This window comes from Lagopus leucura, unplaced genomic scaffold (genome assembly GCF_019238085.1).
Source record: "Lagopus leucura isolate 7727_CA_CO unplaced genomic scaffold, USGS_WTPT01 Super-Scaffold_100033, whole genome shotgun sequence".
In the NCBI taxonomy this organism is placed as follows: domain Eukaryota; kingdom Metazoa; phylum Chordata; class Aves; order Galliformes; family Phasianidae; genus Lagopus; species Lagopus leucura.
In genome coordinates, this window is record NW_024962282.1 from 6,426,188 (window position 1) to 6,449,103 (window position 22,916).

General features: G+C 45.1%; 2 protein-coding genes across 2 annotated transcripts; both read left to right on the forward strand.

The window, feature by feature from the left end:
• Window positions 1-164: 164 nt before the first annotated feature.
• KNSTRN (kinetochore localized astrin (SPAG5) binding protein) lies at window positions 165-5,109 on the forward strand. Its single transcript, XM_042882122.1, has 8 exons — window positions 165-297; window positions 464-596; window positions 1,386-1,442; window positions 1,657-1,756; window positions 3,511-3,625; window positions 3,907-3,968; window positions 4,094-4,168; window positions 4,683-5,109. Exons 1-8 carry the CDS (start codon window positions 165-167, stop codon window positions 4,812-4,814), a joined length of 807 nt encoding a protein of 268 aa, XP_042738056.1. The 3' UTR covers window positions 4,815-5,109.
• A 155-nt stretch (window positions 5,110-5,264) lies between these two features.
• Window positions 5,265-22,449, forward strand: IVD (isovaleryl-CoA dehydrogenase). Its single transcript, XM_042882125.1, has 12 exons — window positions 5,265-5,411; window positions 10,554-10,643; window positions 13,332-13,383; window positions 14,916-15,085; window positions 15,445-15,538; window positions 15,970-16,106; window positions 16,795-16,891; window positions 19,471-19,564; window positions 20,238-20,319; window positions 20,582-20,686; window positions 21,538-21,610; window positions 21,720-22,449. Exons 1-12 carry the CDS (start codon window positions 5,271-5,273, stop codon window positions 21,851-21,853), a joined length of 1,269 nt encoding a protein of 422 aa, XP_042738059.1. The 5' UTR covers window positions 5,265-5,270; the 3' UTR covers window positions 21,854-22,449.
• The last annotated feature ends 467 nt before the right edge of the window (window positions 22,450-22,916 follow it).

The window sequence follows — 22,916 nt, forward strand, 5'->3', positions numbered from 1 at the left end:
CGAGCACACACACAACTCGGAGCGAGGCACCTCTGCTCCCCGAAAGGGAGCTGCAAGGGTTAAACACCGACAACATCCCCCCCGTTAACAACCACCTCCCCTCCGTAAAGCGTACGGCGCCGCACTGCGCATGCGCACTGCTCACGGGCGGTGCGCCTCCGCGCATGCGCGAGCCCGCCCAATCGTTGGGCGCCGGCCGCGATTCAAACTGCTGCTGTGAGGAAAGGGCGGGTGGTATCATGGATGTGGAGTCTTCTCGCATTCCTGTCTATGGAGCGTTCCACCGCGGCCCTGTAGGTACGTACTGCCACCTTACTGCGTATTTTCCTGAGGTACAGAGGTCCCTGCTGCGGGGTTGGGGCAGCTGGGGGCTTCCTGGTGAGGTTTCACTTTGCTGAGCGTGTGGTTGTGACGATGAGCTCCTGTGGGCTCCGGTGTTCTCGTGGTTGTCTTTCTCTTGCAGAAACGCAGCTACCCTTTTCTTCAAAGAAGCAATGTGCCGGTAAAGCAGCAGGGCTCGAGCTCAACAAAGATCCCGATTTTAATTTTGGTTCCAATGTTCTAGCGGACGGTGTGTTCAGAGCAACAAACCAAGGGTAAATTAAAGAACAGCTGGGTGTGTTGTTTGATAAATGTCCCAACGAAAGCTCTTGCAGGGATAGTGACTCCACTGTCTCCCTGGTTAGCTTGTTCCCAAGCCTGGCCGCACTTTCCATGAAGAAATTCTTCCTGGTACCCCTTCTAAACTTCTCTTGGTGCAACTTGAGGCCATTTCATCACATCCTATCTGAGAAGAGAGACTGAACCTCATCACATAGTTGTAGAGAGTAACAAGATCCAACCTCCAGGCTGAACCCCACTTTCTTCAGCTGCTGCTCAAATGTCTTGTCCTGTACTCATTTAGTCAGCCTTCTTGTTCTTAATCATAGAATCACAGAATGGCCTGGGTTGGAAGGGACCTCAAGGATCATGAATCTCCAACCCCCATACCACATGCAGGGCCCCCAACCTCTACATTTAATACTAGACCAGGCTGCCCAGAGCCCCATCTAATCTGGCCTTGGAAACCTCCAGAGGTGGGGCATCCGCAGCCTCTCTGGGCAGCCTGTTCCAGCCCCTCACCGCTGTCATAGTAAAGAACTTAAATCTTCACTCCTTCAACTTAAAACCATTTCCCCTTGTTCTGCTGTTACTTGTTCTTCTCTGAACGTGTTCTGGTAACTCAGTGTCTTTCTTGTAATGAGGGACCCAACACTTAACACAGCATTCAACATGCAGTCTCACCAATTTGGAATGCAGAAGGACAAAGAGCGGTTTTGTCAGATGTACATGATCTGTAAGTATGAAACGATCATTGTGTAACTGTGTTCTACTTGTTGCTTAAGGATTACTAAATCTGCCAAGAAAGCGGAGCCACCTTTGAAGAAGGCAGTTACAAGAGGGTATGTTTTTTCACATTGTTAATCACTGTCCCTATGCAGTTATGTTCCTTCTCAGGGAGTTCTGATGAGCTCTAAACTTACAAAGGTTTGCTTTGCTAATGGCCTTTTGTTCAGGAACATGAGCAAATCTTTCAAAGAAGGACATCTTTATGAAAGTAAAAGGTGTGTGATACCAGTGTTCTTTCACTTAAATCTTTAATGTTTGATTCTACAGACCTCTGAGCAGGTACAAACTAGAGACAGAGCTGAAGGCCAAGAATCAGCTATTGGAATCAGCCAAACAGCAATTGCACTCCAGATTAACAGGAGCTCAGGTAGGAATAAGAGGTGGAAATCATTGAGTAATTCTTACATTCTGCTCCTTGCAGGGTTAGATCAAAGGGCTCACTTGCTCGTTTTCCAGTCTCCCTTGGAAGGCAGTAGACTGAGTGGTCTGGGTTTTCTCTTGCAACACTGAAGGTATTCGGCTAGAACTTGGCAGTCAGCAGTGCTGTGGATGTATTTGGCTAGATAATGCATCTGGATCACTGTTGATAGTCACCAAAACTCTAATCCTGTCTTAAGCTCATTGCAGGAGAATGTTTCCACTTCACAAGTGAACGTGTATGTGAAATTTTAAGAAAAGAGCCTCAGTATTGCCAGATGTTTACAATGTTAACAGAAACAAGTGATAATCATACTAAATAGTGATTTGAAGTCTATTAAATCTATTCCAAACTTAGAGCCAAATATGTTTCTATTTGATTTCTTGATGATTCTGCTAATTCCATCACATAATGTGGTGTGGAACTGCAAGCAGTGTTGAATGTATGGTCACATTTTAGTAACTAAGGATGCTTGTTCTGGCCACTGCTTTGCTATAAAATTTGAGGGATAGTGGCCTTGTTTTCTTTTAGAGTATTTTTAACTGAGAGCTCTGTATGTATGATTTTAAGCTTCCTGATGTACTATTGTTTTTTTTTAATATCTTGATGGATTTCTGCAAGCTTTTTTCCTATCTTACCACTGGTGAGGAGGCCACACGTGGAGTATTGTACCTGGGAGCATGGACATGGATACAGGAGAGACAAGGGCGTGTTAGGAAGAATCCAAAAAGGGGCCACTAAAATATTTGAGGAAGTAGAGCTTCTCTCCTGTGAGGAAACACTAAGAGCTGGGACAGCTGAGCCTAGGGAAAAGAAGTCTGGGGGCAATTTTGTCAATGTATATTGATATGTGGAGGGAGGGTGTTCAGTGCGGCAATGGACACAAACTGACACAGAAGCTTCAATCTGAAAAACTCGCCTGAGCAAGATCACTTCCAGAAGTGCTTTACCAACTCAGTGATTCTGTGAAATCCATCAAGCCGAGATTCTCCTTTCTTAACCTAAGTTTAGATTCAGAGTCTGCGCTACGTTACTCATCATCTCTCAGTGATCAGAGCATAATGTAATTGCTATCCTATATAAGAGGCACAATGTGTAACCTTCAGTTGTAAAAGTTCATTTTATTTCCTAGTTCTCAACTGGTTACTAATCTGTGAGATGATCTTTCCTTTTATCTCGTAGCTTAAGTTCTTTGTAAGCCTTTGAGGCCTCCTTTGGGATGTTCAAAAAGCTTATGGCTATTATCAGCTGGATCACCCTAATCCACGTGCTTATTGATTCTCTCAGAAAATTGCATTCAACTTGGGAGGTTGATCAGCTTATCCAATTGCCTGCTATAATCCAAACTGTGCAGGGAGTAATGCTGTGGCCTAAAGATTCTCAGATGCCTCTTTATTCCGGACATTAGATGCTCCTCTGTGCATAACTTTTAAAATACTACAGAGAGAAAGCAAGAAATCACGAGCTAGAACTGTCTCAAAGGAATCTATCTCTAGGAATGGGATTTCCTAGCAATTACTATGACATTCACATGTGATAGATCTTGTCAAAAAGCAGGAATAAGGGTCTCTTTCTCTGGCGAGTAAAGGATAGAAAGGCAAGATGTGATTCTTGGTGTTAGAGGAGAACCTGTTAAGAACTCGGTATTACTGACTAATGGGGAGAAATTTGGTTCACTTAAAATGTCACTGTGTTAATGACAGGGCACTATAAAGGAGTTAAAAGAAGAGAATGAAGGCCTGGTGCAAGAAATTGAAAAGCTCAAGAAATTTCAGGAAACTTGCATGGTGATTTTAGAAAGCAGAAACATTGACCCTGGTAAGGATTATGCATTTCATGTTTATTTGTTGTTCAGAGCACCACTTTCTTTTTTCTTTTCTCTCTCGCTGCATCTGTCTGTAAGACATTGGCTTCTGCCTCTTTGTTAAAAAAGAACTGTGGTAGTGTGGGATTTCTTTTTGCTAGTTTAAGAGGAAAAGCTGCTTCTTGTGGTTGGCTCTGTCCTAGATAAACTTTGAGAATAATTTTCTTGCTGTAGAAAGTTACCTTTGGGAAGCTGTTAGGTCTTAGAGCACTGTATGTTGTGTCTCATCAATCAGTTACAGGCAGCAACATTTTGGAGGAAGAAGAAAAAACACAGGAATGCCAGAAGCAGACAACGGTAAGAGAATTTTTGAATGGGCTTTGGTGAGGTGTGTGCTACTGCCCTTTTGTGCCGCTGTTGTAATAAGAGCTTGCTGAGATGTGTTCATCTACAGTGTTTTATTATTTCTTTTGTCTCTTCAGCTTTTAACTGAGAAACTCATAGCAGAATTGAGGCTATTTAATGAAACAGCTGAAAAAGAAAAGGAGGCACTTCAGGTAAGACTGTGAGACTTGTTTCAGATTCAGCCAGGCAGTGAGCATTTGGTCTGGGGCTTCTTTTCCACCTCCCCATGTTACTCTAGCCTCCAAACAAACCAGACAGTGAATGCCTGTATCCTTAATCAATGTAAAACTTGATCTGACCTGAAATCTTTCTGGGAACTAAGAAGTGTGCAAACACAAGCAGCTTCTGTATTACTGTCTTGTCTATACACTGACCAAAGTAGTCATTAAATTACAGTTCTGCAATTCTCGGTATGAAGTTTGAGCTAATCAACAAAATTGCTATTATACATGGCTTCCTCAACTTTTGGTCATGGAAGATTGTCATTTTTCTCAAGGAACCCAGGCAAGCTAGGCCAGCCTTAGTTTAGCAGCTATGACAGTGCTGAGGAGTTCCAATGTCTGAAGGCTTTTGTTGCTCGTTCTGGTTTGAGCTGCCTTTTGGAAGTCAGCTTTGCTAATCTGTACATTCACATTAGTGAAATGTTGTGTACACTGTGCCACACAGACAGCAATGGCCAAGTGGGAATCAGCAGAAGAAGAGAGACAGCGCTCCCTGGAGAAGCATTCCTCCTTTCAGGAAGAGATGAAGGAATGCTCAGCAATCCTCGATCAGCTGGAGCAGCTCCTGGCTCAGTGAGGCACAAGGATGAACTGCACAGTCTCTATTTTGCAAACCTTGTTCTTATGTCTAAAACAAGAAGGTGGGCAGGCTGGCCCTGGGTGCAGGTAACACCTGCAGGATGGCAGTGGAGCAAGGTGAGCAGCAACTGCTGGCTGCACAAGAGCCAAATGTTCACAGCTATTTAATTGCCTGCTGGGGCTTAGCCTGGATTTCCTTACTGCATACCTTGCCAACGGCTCATCTGCCTCAATCCGCTAGAGTTTCATTTCCTTGTATTAAGTATTTTTGATTAAACGCATTAGAAAGACAAGCACGTTTGCTGTTACACCCTCAGGCAGCGCAGCGCAGGAGCCCCGCCGTCCTGCCGCTGCCCTCTGCCGCCCCCTCCTGCCCCTCGCGGCAAGCTGGGCGGGCCGGGGCTCTCCCCGGGACAGGGCCGCGCCTGCGCGCCGGGACCGGACCGGGGCAGCCATGGCGGCGGCGGTGCTCGGCAGAGCCGCTCTCTGCTCGGCGCTGCGCGAAGCCAGGCAGCGTCAAGCTTTGCTGCGGCGGGGCTGCGCGGGGCTGGTGGTGGACGATACGGTGAACGGGCTGAGCCACGAGCAGCGGCAGGTAGGCGCTGTCCCGCCTGCGCGCCCTCCGCCGTCCGTGGGCCAGGCGCGGCGCGGCAGTGCGCCTTCCAGGGGAGGAGGGTGTGTGTGTGTATGTGTGTGTGTGTCAGGGTTGGAGGGCGCTGATTGGCTGAGAGTGGCGAGCAGCTGGCCAATCCGCGGGGGTGCTCTGTCCGGGAGCTGTGTGAGGAGGGTGGCGCAGCCCGCAGGCTGCGTTTTTAGGTGAACGAATCTGCTGCACTCAGATTGCACTTCTGATAAATCAGCTCAATGATCAAAGACATTGGATCCTCCAGCGCTCTCATTGGCTCTGTTGGCCGATGGGGGACCTAAAACTTCAGGTGTTACTTCCTAGCTTTACAGCCTTGCATTTGCATCAGCATAGTATGCTGAATGTGTGCAAGGCCTTTGAGGTAGTCCCACACCACATCCTTGCCTCTAAATTGGAGTAATATGAATCCAAAGAGTGGGCTATTTGGTGGATAAAGAATAGGTTGAAAGGTCACAGCCGGAGGGTTGTGGTCAATGACTCTGTGTCCACGTGGAGGATGGTGATGAGTGGTAACCCCCAGTGATTTCTCCTGGGGCTGGTGCTCTTTAACATCTTTATCAATGACATACATGATGAGATCAAGTACACCTTCAGCAAGTTTGTGGATGACACCAAGCTGACTGGTGCAGTTGATATAACAGAAGGAAAGGATGCCATCCAGTGTCTTCCAATACTTAAAGAAAAGTCGTAAACAAGAGGGAAATAATCCTTTTATTCAGGTAGATAGTGAAGGGACAAGAGGGAAGGGCTTTAAGAAAGGAAAGATTTGGATTAGGTGTCAGTGGGAAGTTTTTCACTCAGAGTGGTGAGGTACTGGAATGGGCTGCCCAAAGAAGCTGTGAATGTCCCATCCCTGGAGGTGTTCAAGGCCAGGTTGGATGGGGTCCTGGGCAACCTGCTCCAGTACCTGATATAGTGGTTGGCAGCCCTGCTTGAGGCAGCAGGTTTGGAACTTGATGATCTTTTGAGTTTCCTTCCAACCCAAACCATTCTATATTCTGCTATTCTCACTTGCCCCAAGGTAGTGGCAGTATCTTGAAAGGGTTAGTCCAGACCAATGAAACTTTCCTCTGTGCTTCTCAGGTATGGGGCTGGGCTGAAAGGGACCTCAAAGCCTCCCCAGCTCTCGCTGTCCTGCTGTGGGTGGATTGCCACACAGCAGATCAGGTTGCCCATGGCCCCACGCAGCCTGCTGTTGGTCACTGCCAGGTATTGTGCCTTCCGCAAACAGTTGGAAGCAGTGTCACGATCCCAGGCGCTGGTGCTTATGGGGGACTTCAATCATCCAGATATTTGCTGGAAAAGCAATGTGGCCAGGCATGCGCGGTCCAGACGGTTCCTGCAATGTGTTGAAGACAACTTCCTGATGCAGGTGGTTGAGGAATCGACGAGGAGAGGGGTACTGCTGGACCTTATTCTCACTAATAGAGAAGGGCTTGTCAGGGAAGTAAAGGTCGGGGGCAGCTTGGGTTGTAGTGACCACGAGATGGTGGAGTTCAAGATCCTGAGTGGAAGAAGTAAAGCAAAAAGTAGGATTGCTATCCTGGACTTTAGGAGAGCCAACTTCGATCTCTTTCGGGGCCTACTTGGAGCTGTCTCATGGGCTAGGGTGTTGGAAGGCAGGGGGGCCTGTGAGAGCTGGTCGGCATTTAAGCAGCTCTTCTTCCAAGCTCAGGATCGGTGCGTCCCTGTGAGGAAGAAATCGGGAAAGGGTGGCAGGAGACCTGTGTGGATGAGCAAGGAGCTCGTGCACAAACTCAAAGGAAAGAAGAAGGCCCATGAAATGTGCAAAAAGGGTCTGACTACTTGGGAAGAATACAGGAATGTTGTCAGGGTCTGCAGGGATGCGACAAGGAAGGCTAAAGCCCGCCTGGAATTAAATCTGGCAAAGGGGATAAAGGATAATAAAAAAGTTTTTTTCAAGTACATTAACAGTAAAAGGAAGACTAGGGAGAATGTGGCTCCCCTGCTAAGTGACGGGGGTGTTCTGGTAACGGGGGATGCTGAGAAGGCGGAGATACTGAATGCCTTCTTTGCTTCTGTCTTCAGTGAAAAAGCTCCCTCTCGTGAATCTGAGACCCTGGAGATTAGTGAGAGGATCTGGGGAATGGAAGACCCCCCTTCTGTCAGGGAAGAGGTGGTCCGGGAGCGCCTAGGCAACATCAATGTTCAGAAATCCATGGGACCCAATGGGATTCATCCACGGGTGCTGAAGGAGCTGGCAGAGGTGATTGCTGAACCGCTTTCGGTCATCTTTGAGAAGTCTTGGAAGACGGGGAAGGTGCCTGAAGACTGGAAGATAGCCAACGTCACCCCGGTCTTCAAAAAAGGCAAGAAGGAAGACCCAGGCAATTATAGGCCAGTCAGCCTCACCTCTGTCCCTGGAAAGGTGATGGAACAGCTTGTACTGGATGTCATCTCCAGACAACTGGAAGAAGAGGAGGTTATCAGGAGTAGTCAGCATGGGTTCACAAGGGGGAGGTCGTGCTTGACCAACCTGGTAGCCTTCTATGATGTTGTCTCTGGCTGGGTGGATAGGGGGAGAGCAGTGGATGTAGTCTACCTTGATTTCAGCAAGGCATTTGACACTGTCCCCCATGACGTCCTTATAACAAAGCTGAGGAAGTGTGGGATAGATGAGTGGACAATGAGGTGGGTTGAGAACTGGCTGACTGGCAGAGCACAGAGGGTCGTTGTTGGTGGTGCAGAGTCCGGTTGGAGGCCTGTAACTAGCGGTGTTCCTCAGGGGTCTGTGCTGGGTCCGGTCTTGTTCAACATCTTCATCAATGACCTTGATGAGGGGATAATGGCCACCCTCAGCAAGTTTGCCGATGATACGAAGTTGGGAGGATTGGCTGACACGCCTGAAGGCTGTGTTGCCATTCAGCAAGACCTGGATAGGCTGGAGAGCTGGGCAGAAAAAAACCGGATGAGGTTTAACAAAAGCAAGTGTAGAGTCTTGCATCTGGGGAGGAATAATTCCATGCACCAGTACAGGTTGGGGGATGAGCTGCTGGAGGGGAGCTCTGCGGAAAGGGACCTGGGTGTCCTGGTGGATGACAGGTTGGCCATGAGCCAGCAGTGTGCCCTTGTGGCCAAAAAGGCCAATGGCTTACTGGGGTGCATTAAAAAGAGCGTGGCCAGCAGGTCAAAGGAGGTGATCCTCCCCCTCTACTCTGCCCTGGTAAGACCTCATCTGGAGTACTGCGTCCAGTTCTGGGCTCCCCAGTACAAAAAAGACAGGGATCTCTTGGAAAGAGTCCAGCGGAGGGCCACGAAGATGGTGAAGGGCCTGGAGCATCTCCCCTATGAGGAAAGGCTGAGTGAACTGGGTCTGTTCAGCCTTGAGAAAAGGAGACTGAGAGGGGACCTGATCCAGGTCTATAAATATCTAAGGTGTGGGGGGCAGAATGGCGAGGCCGGACTCTTTTCAGTGGTGAGTGGAGACAGGACAAGGGGAAATGGCCAGAAACTGCAGCATAGGAAGTTCCGCACAAACATGCGCAAGAACTTCTTTACAGTGAGGTGACGGAGCACTGGAACAGGCTGCCCAGGGAGGTGGTGGAGTCTCCTTCTCTGGAGATGTTCAAGACCTGCCTGGATGCCGACCTGTGCGACCTGCTGTAGGGAACCTGCTTTGGCAGGGGGGTTGGACTCGATGATCTCAGGAGGTCCCTTCCAACCCCTACAATTCTGTGATTCTGTATGGAGCACTCACAGCTTCTCTGGGCAGAGAAGTGTAGAGGAATGTGGTATTGCAATAATGCTACCACTTGTTTATACCTGATTGGTTTTTGTGATTTATATCTTTATCGGCTTGATGTTTCAGTGTGTTCAGCAGGTATAAAAAGGTGAAAGTAGTCTTGTAACTTCTGTGTCTCTTACAGAAAAGCTTGGCAAAGACCATAAATAGATCTTTGGTAATGTTGGTTAATCTGTGCATTAAAAGCACTTGACACTGTTATATAAGCTGTTTTAAAGTTTTTGAGATGCCTGTCAGAATACATCCTCCAGTCTGTGATGATTAAAGTATATCTTGGATGTGTTTAAACTCTCTGTCCAGTTTTTATGGTCAAGTTTACTGCTATCAATTCTGTCGTGATGGAAACATTAAGGTCTAAAAAAAGGAGGAAAAAAAAAAAAAAAAAAGTCTACCAGAGAGGGATAAACTTGTTTGGTGGCACTGGAATCTAGGATCTGGGTAGCCATGGTAACTAACATATCTTCTTAATTTGAAACAAGGGAGAAAGGCAGAGCAGACGAGGCAGATTTTGCTTTGCTGCATCTGTCCCTTCTCAGTGTTTTGGTTAAACAGCAGAAGGTTCCTTCACTGACATTAATGTAAGGGAATAAAGAACCAAGAGTTAAAACTGGATTTCTAAGCTCTACTATGATGTCTTTACTTTTTTTTTAAAGTCTTCTTATTATAAACACTTAAGATATTGATTAAGTTTATTTGGAATACGTACAGACTGCTGCAAAGCGCATGTAAGTAAATTAATCTTAAAATTTGGGAGAATACTCTGAATTGATTTTATTTCAACACTTTAGAACAAGTAGCATACCTGATTCAATGACATTTTTCCTTCTATAGAAGATATCAGGATAGATCATATAGTCCCAGCCTGATAAGCCACACTTGTTATTTAACACGTGTTCTTACTGCAGACGTGCTCATAAAATTAAATGAAATGCTGAGCAAGTACTCAAGGAGGATAATGAATCATAAGCTCTGCTTGTCAACCTTGAAAGTTTCCTAAAACTTCCCCTGGAGCCCCAGTGCAGGCAAGCAGTAGTTCAGTAGCATGTGTCTTTCTCATGTGTCATTTTTGGCTGGATGTCAAGGGGAACTTCAGTTCCCTCTTGAGAACTTAAGGGAAGGACTTCTGTCAAATCCACTCTTCAAAAAGCTCAGGGCCTTTTGTGTTATATTTCAGCTAATAACCTGAAATAGAGATTTCTCTATGATTTTGTGTTTGTGGGTTTGAGATCATAGAATTACCCAGTGGTGGATGCTGGGAGTATCCCAGGGAAGAAGATGATATATTAATGGAGTGTAACACGTGCATTTCTCCTCACTTCTTTTCTCAGCTTAGGCAGACCATGACAAAGTTCTGTCAAGAGCATTTGGCTCCAAAGGCCCAACAAATTGACCAGGAGAATGAATTCAAAGGCATGCGGGTAAGTATTTGATGTGTGCCTATGAAATAGATGGTAGTCTGTACTTTGATCTAAATGTAAGTTCAGACAAAGACCCGGTATGCACCACAGGAAGATATGCATCAACTTTTCAGACTTGAAAGCAGCAGAGAAAAAAAAAGTTTTTGATTTCCTGTTTCTTCTTTTGGTAACTTTGAACAACCTGGGGAAGAACTGAGCCAGCATCTGATTTAAAAAAAAAAAAAAAAAAAAAAAGAGGTGGATTGATCATGGTCTTGTTTAGATTTTCACTGTGGCATTTGTGCCTGGCTGTCTTCAAAAACTCCTCCTCTGATGTGTGCTTCTCATTCTCCCTGCTAGGGCTCACTTTGTGCACAACTCTTTCTTATATATCTGAGTCTCCTCTCCATTTTGCTTTGGAAGTGTTGCGTGCGAATGCAGGAAACGTAGAGCTGTTTGACTTGAGCTGGAAGTTTTCTTCCTAACAGAAGCAACAAACAGTGTGCAATAGGGAGGTTTGATTGATGAAAATGAGAGCTCTCACTATTGGTTTTCATAAGCTCCAGAAGACTTAAGACACTCATAACATCTGCTAGGATCTCTCAGAGCTCTGATGTTGATATTTTCAGGGATATATGTGTAGCTTTGAAGTTAACTATATGGGTTTAGTCTGGCGCACCAGATGTCATCCAGTGCTATTGAATAATACCTTTTGAAGTGTCTTGGGGCTATTCATAGATAACAAGCATTTACCTGAACGTCCATTGTACAATGGAGGAGAGCCCACAGTCTGAAGTGGCAGCAGAAGTGGCCCTTGGTGGTTTTGTCCCTACTGCATTTATTCACAGCTTCCCCTTTTCTCTGTGATGCTTTGTGCTAGGCACAGCTGATGTGTGTGTTGTGTGTCAGCTACTGATTCTGTGACTTGCAGAATCATCTAGGCTGGAAAAGGACTTCAAGATCACCCTGTCCAACTGTCAACCTGACCCACCAAAGCCACATTACTGAGTCATGTCCCTTAGTACCACATCCACACATTTCTTACAGTCTTTTAGGGATGGGGATTCCACCAGTTCCCTGAGCAGCCCTCCGTTGCTTTACCACTCTGTCCGTGAATGATTTTTCTTCTAATATCCAGTCTGAACATCTTGTGGCGTGACTTCAGGTTGTTGGTCAGTGGAAGCAACTTCTAGTTTTGTTAGCATAAAAATACTGAAACTGATGAATTCAGAGAGTCAAAGAATGGTTTGCGTTGGAAGGAGCCTAAACCGTTCCACGATTCTGGTGGAATTTATTTATCTTCAATTGTTCCCATTTGAAAGCATATCAGAAAGTATTTTATTTCTGTCCTACAATAAAAAGGGCAATGAAGAATAGTTCTTGCTGTGCTGACAGCAGTGTCGTTGCTACCAGGGGTGCTTGAGAGCTGGGAAGTTGTCTTGCTCTTAAAGAGGGAGCTAAAAGAAAGAAGGGGACAGACTCTTTAGAGGGGTCTGTTTTGATAGAACAAGGGGAAGCAGTTTCAAACTAAAGGAGGGGAGATCTATACTGGATATAAGAAAAATGTTTTTTATGATAAGGATAGCGAGGCTCTGGCACAGGTTGTCCAGAGACATAATGGAAGCCCCATTCTTGGAGAAATGCAAGGTCAGGCTGGATGGTGCTCTGAGCACCTAATGGAGCTGTAGGTGACCCTATTCATTGCAGGGGCATTGGACTGGATGGCCTTTGAAGGTCCCTTCCAGTGTTAACAATTCTGTGTTCAGAACAGTTCAGATCATGTGGCTGCAGAGCAGCAGTTGCTTATGCAGTGGTCTTGTCAGGAGGAGAAATCTGGGAAATGGGCAAAGGAAGGTCAGGGAATACAGCCTGTCCTCTAGCAGATGAGCTTTGTAGGGTGTGTGTCCAGCAATGCACAACAACTTTGTCCAGTTCCCATGTGCATCAAGTATCCTGGCCATCCCAAAAACACTGAAGTTTATGTACTTGAGTGGCCCTTATGAAGGTAAAGGATCTGAATCTCCAAGTCCAAAGTGCTCACCAGAAGGCCAGCTCTTATAGCTCTTCCAGAACCTTTTCTTTCCTCGGTGGTTGTTTTTCCTGCCTCAGCTTTAACACTTCCTTTGAAGAGATTTTGAAGAAGGAAGTTTCCTTGGCTTTCCATACCAGTTTCTGTGTTACTGAAAGAGTCTTAAATTGCTCAGCGACTGCAACTCTTCTCAGAGTTTTCCAGAGTCTCGCTTGTGGATAACTTATGCTATCTGCTATTTGCAGCAGTCACAGGCTAATAGACCCACACAGTGTAACAAGGTTGTATGAGGTAAAAGGCAAATATAAATTTAAATCCCAACGCCTTAAATTATCTTTAGCTAGATACAGCATAAGAAGGTCTAAAAGTGCAGTTTTTGAAGTTAATAGGAGGCTTACATTCATCTAAATTCTTAAATTGGACATGTATTAAATCTTAGTACCCATCTGCCTCAAATTTAATTTAGGGTTATGAGTTACCTTCCTTCAGTCAACAGACTGTAGCATAACTAATGTCATTATGGCTGTGTGGGTTCTTAGTCTGAAGGGGGAAGCTGCTGCTGCAGTAGGAACTGGTGTTGATGTGCTTATCTCTGAGGTCTCGCACCAACAAGGTAAATCCATGTGTCCAGGGAGCTACTTCTCTTCCCACTGGCCTGACTGCTGCTTCTGTGTTTGTAGGAGTTCTGGAAGAAACTTGGGGAACTGGGAGTTCTGGGGATCACAGCTCCTGGTAAGTGCATTCCCACCATCTGTCAGGTGATGCTTCACACAGAAGAATCACAGAACCGTGGAATGGCCCAGGTTGAAAAGGACCACAGTGATCATGTACTTTCAACCCCCCTGCTATGTGCAGGGTCGCCAACCACCAGACCAGGCTGCCCAGAGCCACATCCAGCCTGGCCTTGAATGCCTCCACAGTGGGGCGTCTACAACCTCCTTGTGTTGCTTCCATTTGCTGTAAATTTTGAGTTATGGGTAAAAGTATCCCAGAGCAAACATCCAGCTCTAATCAGAGAAGTTACGGTATATAAAAGACATTGTGGAAAGCTGTGATTGCTAATGGAGAACTGACAACACAGAACTTTAAAAATAAATAAATAAATAAATAAATTAGGGCGAACTTCCTCAGCCTCATCCAGGTTAGCTGAAAAGTGTTCTGATTAATGTTACGGATTACTGAGGCACACAGTGTAATGAGGAAGAGTCTTAGTGTAGAAAAGCAGCCACTGGGGTATTTATTTCCACTTCATGAAGTCTGTTTCTACATGTGTGTGTGCAAAGGCTTCTGCAGAAGCAAGCTGAACAGCAGCACCTTAAAATAATGCCTCTGCTCTTCTTTCAGTGGCACTGAATCTGGAACTCTCTTCCTGCTCTCTCTCTTTACTCTTCCCAATTTACTGCTGCTCCTGTTTTTTCTCGCTCTTACCTTCTTTATTCTTTGATGTTGTGCCTGAGGCTTGCAGCAGTTTCCCACGCTATAAATAAGCCATCGCCTCATGAGTGCTGTCTGTTTTGATTCCCTCTGAGATTCACCTCTAATTTCTGATTTTGTTGTGTGTGCTTTCTCTAATGGCATTGGTTTTGCTGTAGCAGGTAGAGTTAAGGTGTGACAGTAACACAGTTCTTTTTGGGGGCAGTAACACCCAACCCAGCAGCACTTTAGGAACTAGTAGAAAATCTTTTGTTTTAGCATATGTCAGAAAAGGATAAACCCATGTTTCAGGATATTGAAGGTAAAAACCCAAACTCTGATTGGGATGATTTCAGAGGGTGAAGTGGCCCTGCAGATAAAGACAGGAGTCAGAGTGAGTGACATGGGAGAAAGGCTGCGTCTAAAGCCAGTGGCTGTTGTGTGAACTCATGGTAGCTCTTGCTGGTCTTGCTGCTTGCTTCCAGCATTCATGCTGAGGGCCAGTGAGTGCACATCACTTCCCTGACTGGTGCGTGTTTATGTCCTCTTGTTATAGTTCTCTTATGAGAACAATCATTTGCTCCTTGCCTGTAAAACAAACCTTTTACTTTTGATTGTGACTGCATTTGTATGTACGCAATTGTGTCACTTTCTTTAAGATGAGAAAACTCTGTAAAAATTTTCGGAGAGGATGGGGAAAGCCAGAAGTGCTCAGCCCAGAGACAGTGCCAATCAAACCCAAGAGCTCTCCTGTAACTGTCTCAAATCTTATTCAAGACTGAGCCCAACCCTGGGATCTCATGCATACATGATGTACTCTGTGGTGGCTCATGTGAGCTTTTTCTTCTCAGTGGAATATGGTGGATCTGCTCTGGGGTATCTGGACCACGTGCTGGTGATGGAGGAAGTTTCCCGCGCATCAGCAGCTGTTGGGCTTAGTTATGGAGCCCACTCGAACCTTTGTATCAACCAGCTGGTGCGAAATGGCAATGAAGCCCAGAAGGAGAAGTACTTGCCCAAGGTATGATGCTGGGAAATGGCAGGATGGGGTCTTTTTTTCCTTTTTTTTTTTTTTTTCTCCACTCCTCAAATGAGCCTTAGGCAATGTGGTGATATGTGACCCCAAATTGTCCTCATTGCAGCTCAGGTGTATTTTAATGCCCTCATTCACTGGCTTTCGATACAAGTAGTGCAATCACTTTAATTACTTGCCATGAAACATGATGAACCAAGTTCTTATTAGTACTTCATTAACTAAAATTGAGTATATCACTGAGACTTATGTTGAAATGCACTGATTGACTGAATTAGTTTGAATAAGGACGAGACGTAATGACCTTAAGTTGTGCCAGAGGTGGATCTTCTGTTTCTCTTTTTCAGCTCATTAGTGGGGAGCACATTGGGGCCTTAGCAATGAGCGAGCCCAATGCTGGGTCTGATGTTGTGTCCATGAAGCTGAAGGCAGACAAGAAAGGTAAAGCCTGTCATGAGCTTCCAGCGCAAATGTCTCTTGTAAACTGAAGCTAACCTCCCTAACGCCATTCAGCATTTCTCAGGCCACTTTGGCAGTGTGACACTTGTGCTTCCTCCCAGAGTAATCAGTGCATGATAACACAACATAGTGAAGACACAGGGTGGGTGGTTGAAGATCCCAAATAAACTTCTGATTATGGTGGTGGAGGATGATAATGTGATGGAACCAGTGCTAGGAGCCTTAGTTTGTCAGGCATTTGTTAAGCTGTCTTTGGACTCCAGAAATGAAGGTGATGAGTCTTCTTGATTTTGGGGAGGGATGTGTGCATGTTGTTCATGGGGATCTTAAAGATCACCCATGAAATAAAGGGTGAGGATGTAAGTGTTGGTTTATCTATTACAAAGTAACAGACTGCAGCTCTGTGCTTCCAGGGGACTACTATGTTTTGAATGGGAACAAATTTTGGATCACCAATGGGCCAGATGCAGATGTTCTCATTGTTTATGCTAAAACTGACCTTAATGCCATTCCAGCCTCCCAAGGGATAACTGCTTTCATTGTGGAGAAGGTAGGTTTCAGTTACTGTTTAATAATTCTCCCAATTCTATCTTGGTGTGCTTTTAAAGCTACTTTCTTCACTTTAAGTGGACTGTTTAGAAACCAACTCAGTATCTGTCAGTCCCTTGCTCAAAGACAAACTATTCCCTGCCTGAACCTTATAAACCTGTGAGATTTGTCCTCTGCCCCAGTGACATGGCATATTGCAATGGCAGCTTTCGATTTGGGTATGCAGGCACGCAGTCTTTTGGACTAGAGATATGGAGAGAAAGGACAAGATCTGTGTAAAGAAGGACTTGCTTGTTTCCCAAAATTGTTGGAGGCTCTATAAATATCCTACTAACCTATTTTTTATTCTTGCCTTCTTTTTAATACCAAGATGTTGAAATAACATTATTAATTTTTCTCCCTTTTTCTTTTGCTGCCCTTTTGGAATCCTATAGCAACCCAAACACTCAGGCAAAAATCATCAGAGTCCTTTGGATAGAGCCCTTGGGAAACAGGAATCTGGGGTTTTTCTTCCCTTTTAGTTAACTGAGACTATGCTCTGCACATCTTCCTTCCCATGAGGAAGCTGTAATAAAATAAACTCTCAGAGATCAGTAAACTTTCTGATGGACTTACCTGACAGAGAGATTAGCATAGTTCTATCGCTGTCAGTGCTTGTAATCCTTAGTTTTGATGTCTTGGCTTTGCAGGGAATGCCAGGCTTTAGCACAGCACAGAAGCTTGATAAGCTGGGAATGAGAGGGTCTAACACCTGTGAATTGATCTTTGAGGACTGTAAGATCCCTGGTGAGTTGGCTCCAAATCGTGGCAGTATGCATGTGAGAGCTGCGCTCTCTTCTTGTGTAGGCAAATCGGTTAATTGATTGTGTGCATGCTCAGACTGTGACCCAGAGGGCTTTGGGGATGGCTCCCTGCTCTTAAACAGCCTTACAAGAGAGCTGGTGAAGTTGGGAAGTTGTAGTCTGATGGATTCATGAGTGAACACATCCTGTGCTGGATCACTCCCACTTCTCCCTCAGGGACTTGACTCATACACAAAACCTGTATGAGGATTCCAGAGAAACTTCTGATTGCTGCTGCTAGAGCTCCCATCTGATAAGTAGGAGAACTTACTTGTCTTAAAGTTTCTTTTCTCCAAAATCACAGAAGACCACCTGAGAGAGACTTCTGCTTTACTTTTAACAATTCTATGGAGTCTAGGCCTTAAAGAAAAAACATCCTTTCCATCATTAATACAACAGGGGCAACTGTAGTGGCTGTTTTCGTTACTCCACTGGCTGTTTTGTTGGTTTGTTTTTTTTCTGATAGAAAGTTCACAGCCACTATACAGCAAGCAGAGGAGATCCCTTAACTGTATTCCTAACTGCATATCTGCAGAGAAAGCAGTTCCACTGCTCCCTATACAGCAGCAACAGCTGCTTTCAGAATGTAGAAGTTTCAGCTGAAATCTGACATGTCTAACTTGACCAGACCCCTGTAGTCTGAAATCAGAAAGGGCAGTACCCAAGACTTCAGATTATCATCTGGATAATCATCTGTGCAGAACAGTGTGTTCTCATGGTAACAAGATTTCAATTTTCTGATAACTTGGAGAAACACATCATTGCACCATTGGAAGTTAACACATTTTGCACTCTGGCAATTAATGCTACATCTGATCTTCTTTCTACCTTGGAAGCTGAACCAGTTTGATGTTGTTTCACATGTCTGCAGAATCTTTGTCTCAGATGTCTTCCTCTAGCACTGCAATTCCATCTGCTTTAAAACATATGGGTTTCACTGTCAGCTGTGCTCCACTGAGTGGTTTTTTCTCATACTGAGTGTTGTCCCTGAGTTCATTTGGTCATATTGATTTGGTAAAAGTTGGTTCAGAACCTCAGCATTTCTTTGTGATGTGCAGCCAGCAAACTTGCCCTTCCTTGTGCAATCAGCACATCTCTCTCAGCTCCCTGCATATCTATCCATCCCTTTTCCCTGGATGTATAGGAGAATATTCAGAATGTTTGGTCCTCTTTGTTTTTGTGTTGTTTTTTTTTGTTTTATTTTGGTTTGTTTGTTTGTTTTTTTAAATATAGAATGTAATTACTTCTAATTTTACTATTATTGATGCGGGAGTTTGTGCTCTGTTCTTCAAAGTAACATTTGCTGTTAGTGTTTCTCTTTGTTGTTTTGGGGGGAGTGGGAGGAAGGGGAATGTTGAAGTTTTTCTGAGGGCCAGGTTCATTCTTTCACTTCTAAGATCCAATATCATGTCTCTGCCTCTGTAGGCGTTACACTTCTCTGCACAGCACATCAACGCGTTCTTCAGTAAGAAGGCAATGCAGTCCTTGGGCTGATATCACTGAAAGAGAGTGTTTGCTTTGGGAGTTTGTGTGTCCACAAGTCCTGCCTCATTTTCACATTGCATATTGCACCTCTCGGATCTCTTGTGATCAAAGCCTGAAGCACATGTCAGTTCCTCTTCATGGCATGATGAGTGAATAATCTCTGTCCGTCTACAAAGCAGAGCTGATAGACTTCAAGTTCTCCCCTGCCTTACTGAGATGAACCTTTTGGTCCTGCGTCTCTATTGATATTTGCTAATGTCAGTGCGTTCTTTAGATTGTTCCACAAAGACATGGCTTTGAGCCTTTTTGCCAGCCCTTAATCTGATGTACTTTTTTCTGCTCTGTTTTCACAGAAATAATACTTGTCTTTGAAATGTGTGTTTGTAATATGCAATGCTCTGTTCAGTCCCTCGCATGGAAGGGGTGATAACAAGAATTCAGATTTTCTAGTCCCAGAAGGCCAATGTAGATCACCCCAGTGCATGCTAAGTGGTGAGCTTTGGCTGGTTGCCTGCGTAAGCTTTGGTTCCTTTATTAGGAATGTTCAGTAAGGTGATGTAGGCGTATCAGACTAGGATTCACATTCATTTCAAATCCCTCCTCAGCAGACATCAGATGGTAGCACCTTTTGGTCACTGTCAGATTGGATTAGATACAAACTGATGATATGGAGAAGAGGGCTCCCATTTTGCCCTCCAAGGCTGTTGAATCTCCCATTTACACAAACACTACACTGAGAGGTCTCTGGAGCGCTCCTTACTCTCTAGAACATGGATAGAGAATAACAGCAATTGTAGGTGGTCTTTGTAACTCTTTACTGCCTTTTGCTTTTTGGCTTTGTTTGGGTTAAGATGTTTCAGTGGTAGGGAGCATATGCGCCAAAACTCAGCCTATTTAGCTCATCCTGAATGTGTCTCAAGCCAGAAGGTAAGGTGAACATAAGTGAGGATTTGAATCTTTTGCCTAGAGAACACAGACCCTCAGACAATGGCTTATCTTAGGATTGCACATGGGTAAATCATTTTTCTTTGGTTGCAGCTGAAAATATCTTGGGGAAGCTGAGCAAAGGAGTCTACGTTTTGATGAGCGGGTTGGACCTGGAGAGGCTCGTGCTGTCTGGTGGGCCACTGGGGTAAGGATTTGCCACCTTTCATAGTTTGTAAGACCAGAAAGATCACCCAGCCAGGTTGATATTACCTCTCCATTCCTCATAGAAGCAATGCAAGAAGGAAAGTTTTGGGAATCTCTGCCTTCCAGTGTAGCATAAGCGAGGTGGTTCCATGGACTTACCATCCAGACCGTGATTTTGAACATGGTGGTCTTGCCATAAACATTTTTTACTTTACAGTCCTTTTGTCCCCTTCCTTGTGCTCCTTTCTGCATTAAAACCCTCGTATAGACAGACTGTCATTTGCAAAGCAGAAAGAGGATTTCTTACCATTCTTAATCTTGTCTACGCTTTTTTACAAAATTGGCTCATGCCCCTTCTGTTGGTCTTCTGGAGACACAAGGCAGCACAAACTGCCCTAGCAGCAGGTGTAAGAAGGCTCTTCTACCCTCTCCTGAATTAAGAAAGTAAAACCCTACTACAAGATATCCCAAATGAACAACGTGTAGAACACTGTGGAGAAAACATGGGCTTTTGGACTTCATTCTTAGCATTTTTTGAGTGGAGCTATAGGAAGACAGCACCATATCTTCTTAGGTAGGAAAACCTTTTTGCCTTAGATTGAGCTTCCAAGATTTAATCAGTATTTTAATTGTTCTGTTGTCTTTCTTTTCCTGCCTACCTGTGTTTTTCTCAGGCTCATGCAAGCTGTTCTTGACCATGCAATTCCATACCTACATGTAAGAGAAGCATTTGGACAGAGAATTGGCCACTTCCAGGTGAGACAGAAAAAGAATTGAGATTTTGTTTGTCTTTTTCTTCTTCTTAAAGAGAAGATGGGGCACTCTGTGTTGGGAGGGCTTTTCGTGAGGAAGGTGGCCTGGAGTTATGACTGATTTTTGAGAGACCATGGGGAATGCATTGTATAAAGCCAGCTGATTCACAGAGCTCAAGATGAAAACAATTTCCCTTCAATCCCTGTGGACTTATGTTAAGTTTCAGTATCTACATCATGTGTCTCTTTTCTTCTGCAATGTGCAGCTCATGCAGGGCAAAATGGCTGATATGTACACCCGGCTGATGGCCTGTCGGCAGTATGTCTACAACGTGGCCAAAGCCTGTGACCAGGGCCACTTTAATGCAAAGGTGAGCTTGCAATTCCATGTGGGTTGTGTCTGAATTCTCTCCCTTCAATCATTAAATTTGGAAAAAAAACCTCCAAGATCATCAAATCCAAGTGTCAACCATTACCACTGTGCCCACTGAACGATGTTCCTGAATAGAATCATAGAATCATTAAGGTTGAAAAAGACCTCCAAGATCATCAAGTGCAACCACTAAACCATGTCCCTCAGTGCCCCATCTCCACATTTCTGAAAACCTCCAGGGATGGCAACTCTACTGCTTTGCTGGACAGCCTGGTTCCTCATCATGAGCAGTGTGGGCATACTGGGGGTTAAAATGACTCAGAACTCTCCAAGTGTTTGTTTTACCCTCCTCACCCCCACAGTACAAGAAAAATAAACTGTATTTGTACAAGGGAACAGATGTAGCAGAATGGGTAGGTTTTATTGGAAAGTCAAACCCAGTATCCTGCCTGCTGTAAGAGGCTATGGCAGTCATCCCGAGGTGGTGTCATTGACACAACTGACATATCACCGTGTCTGTCGGGGGAGAGCAACAGGCATTTAGCAGAGCTGAGCCTTGCATCCCAAATCAAATCATGTTGGTCTCCAGGGGGTATGATGTCCGTTTGTGAGGCAGAGAGCTTCCCTGCTGCACTCTATTTTCTACCTTCATGTAGTCTGACAAAAGTGACAGAAAGACGGTGTCAGCTTCTTGCTTGCAGAGGATGAATCTTGTGCCTTTGTGATGAAGTGGTTCAGGTTTGTTAGCAGATGTCTGTAGAGAAATGAAAAGGTCAGAGCAGCACAGGTGGGGAAAAGGGCAGGTGACATCTTCCGTGCCTCTGTCACTATTTGTGTCTCTTCTTGCAGGACTGTGCTGGAGTGATCCTATTCTCAGCAGAATGTGCTACCCAGGTGGCTCTGGATGGGATCCAGTGTCTCGGTAAGACACAATCACTGCCAGTGTGTTATTCTGGGAGACTGCAGGAGTGGGCCTCTCAGCCCCTCAAATGAGAGAAAAGCAATAACTTGTGCCTTGGTTCTGGTCGTAGGTGGGAATGGATACATCAACGACTACCCCATGGGGCGCTTCCTGCGTGATGCCAAGCTCTACGAGATTGGAGCTGGCACCAGTGAGGTGCGCAGGCTGGTCATCGGCAGGGCCTTCAATGCAGCCTTCAAGTAACCTCCAGCAGTGGAGGGGCAGCCTGCTGAGCACCACGAGGCCTTTCACACAGAGGTTGGAGCGCACAAATTTGTTCTTCCCGTGATTCCTGTCTTGATGCTTGTGAAGCCTGTCTGCTCGGTGATCAGATGAATCAGACTGCAGTGTAGAAGGAAAATGTATTTGTTTTCTTCTTGTGATCAGCCTGATTCATCCTGTCCATAAGCCATCCTAAATCTCAGCACTGCCAAGCTGAGGTTCATCCACAGGACGTATGGTAACCAAAGCAGCAGTCAGCGTGGCTGGAACCAGGGGAAAGCCATTGCTTGGGTTTGAATCAGAAACTCGATCTAAAAAATGACTGTGGGGATGATTTTAGTTCTCTTTTTAAAACAGTGTGCCATTAATAGCTAGCAGTTAGCATGCTGCTACTGGAAAGAGGGATTTCCCATTGAGATCTTCCAGTGGGATGAATAACCTCTGTTTTGGGGAATGTGACACCAACCGCATTGTGGGGGCAGCCATTTGGAATGCTTGAGCATCGTGGGTGCCCAACCAGCGTTTAAGGTGATGACTCTTAAAATTTCATTAAAATACCACATCTGTTTCTGTGCATACTTCCTTTCCTTGTCCTGCTGCTTCTCAAGATATTTCAGCACAGCCCAAAGCCTTTGCCTCCCTGATGGACTGCCTCCTGCTGTGTTATTCATCCACCAGTGTTGCCATCCATCATCCAGGAACAGTTAAAACGTCAGACCTGTATTGTGACATCCATGAATGAGGCAGGCAGGGGGAGGCTGACTTCTGGGTTTGGGGTTATTTGGTTTTTTTCTTGTTGTTTTTTTTTTTTTTTTCCTTTTCCTGAAGGCTGTTCTTTTGGCAAAAGCATGCATTCATGCTCTGCTGATGGTTGGCTGAGGAAGTCAGAGCGAGAGCAGCAGTATTTGTGGGTGTCCTCAGTGTATGTTGCATAGAGCACATTGAAGTTTCACCTTATTAAAGAGAATTGCACTCTTCAATTCTCTTCCACTGCCAGCCTTCAAGGGTTGATTCACGCTGAAAGCTTGGATGCTGTAAATATGAC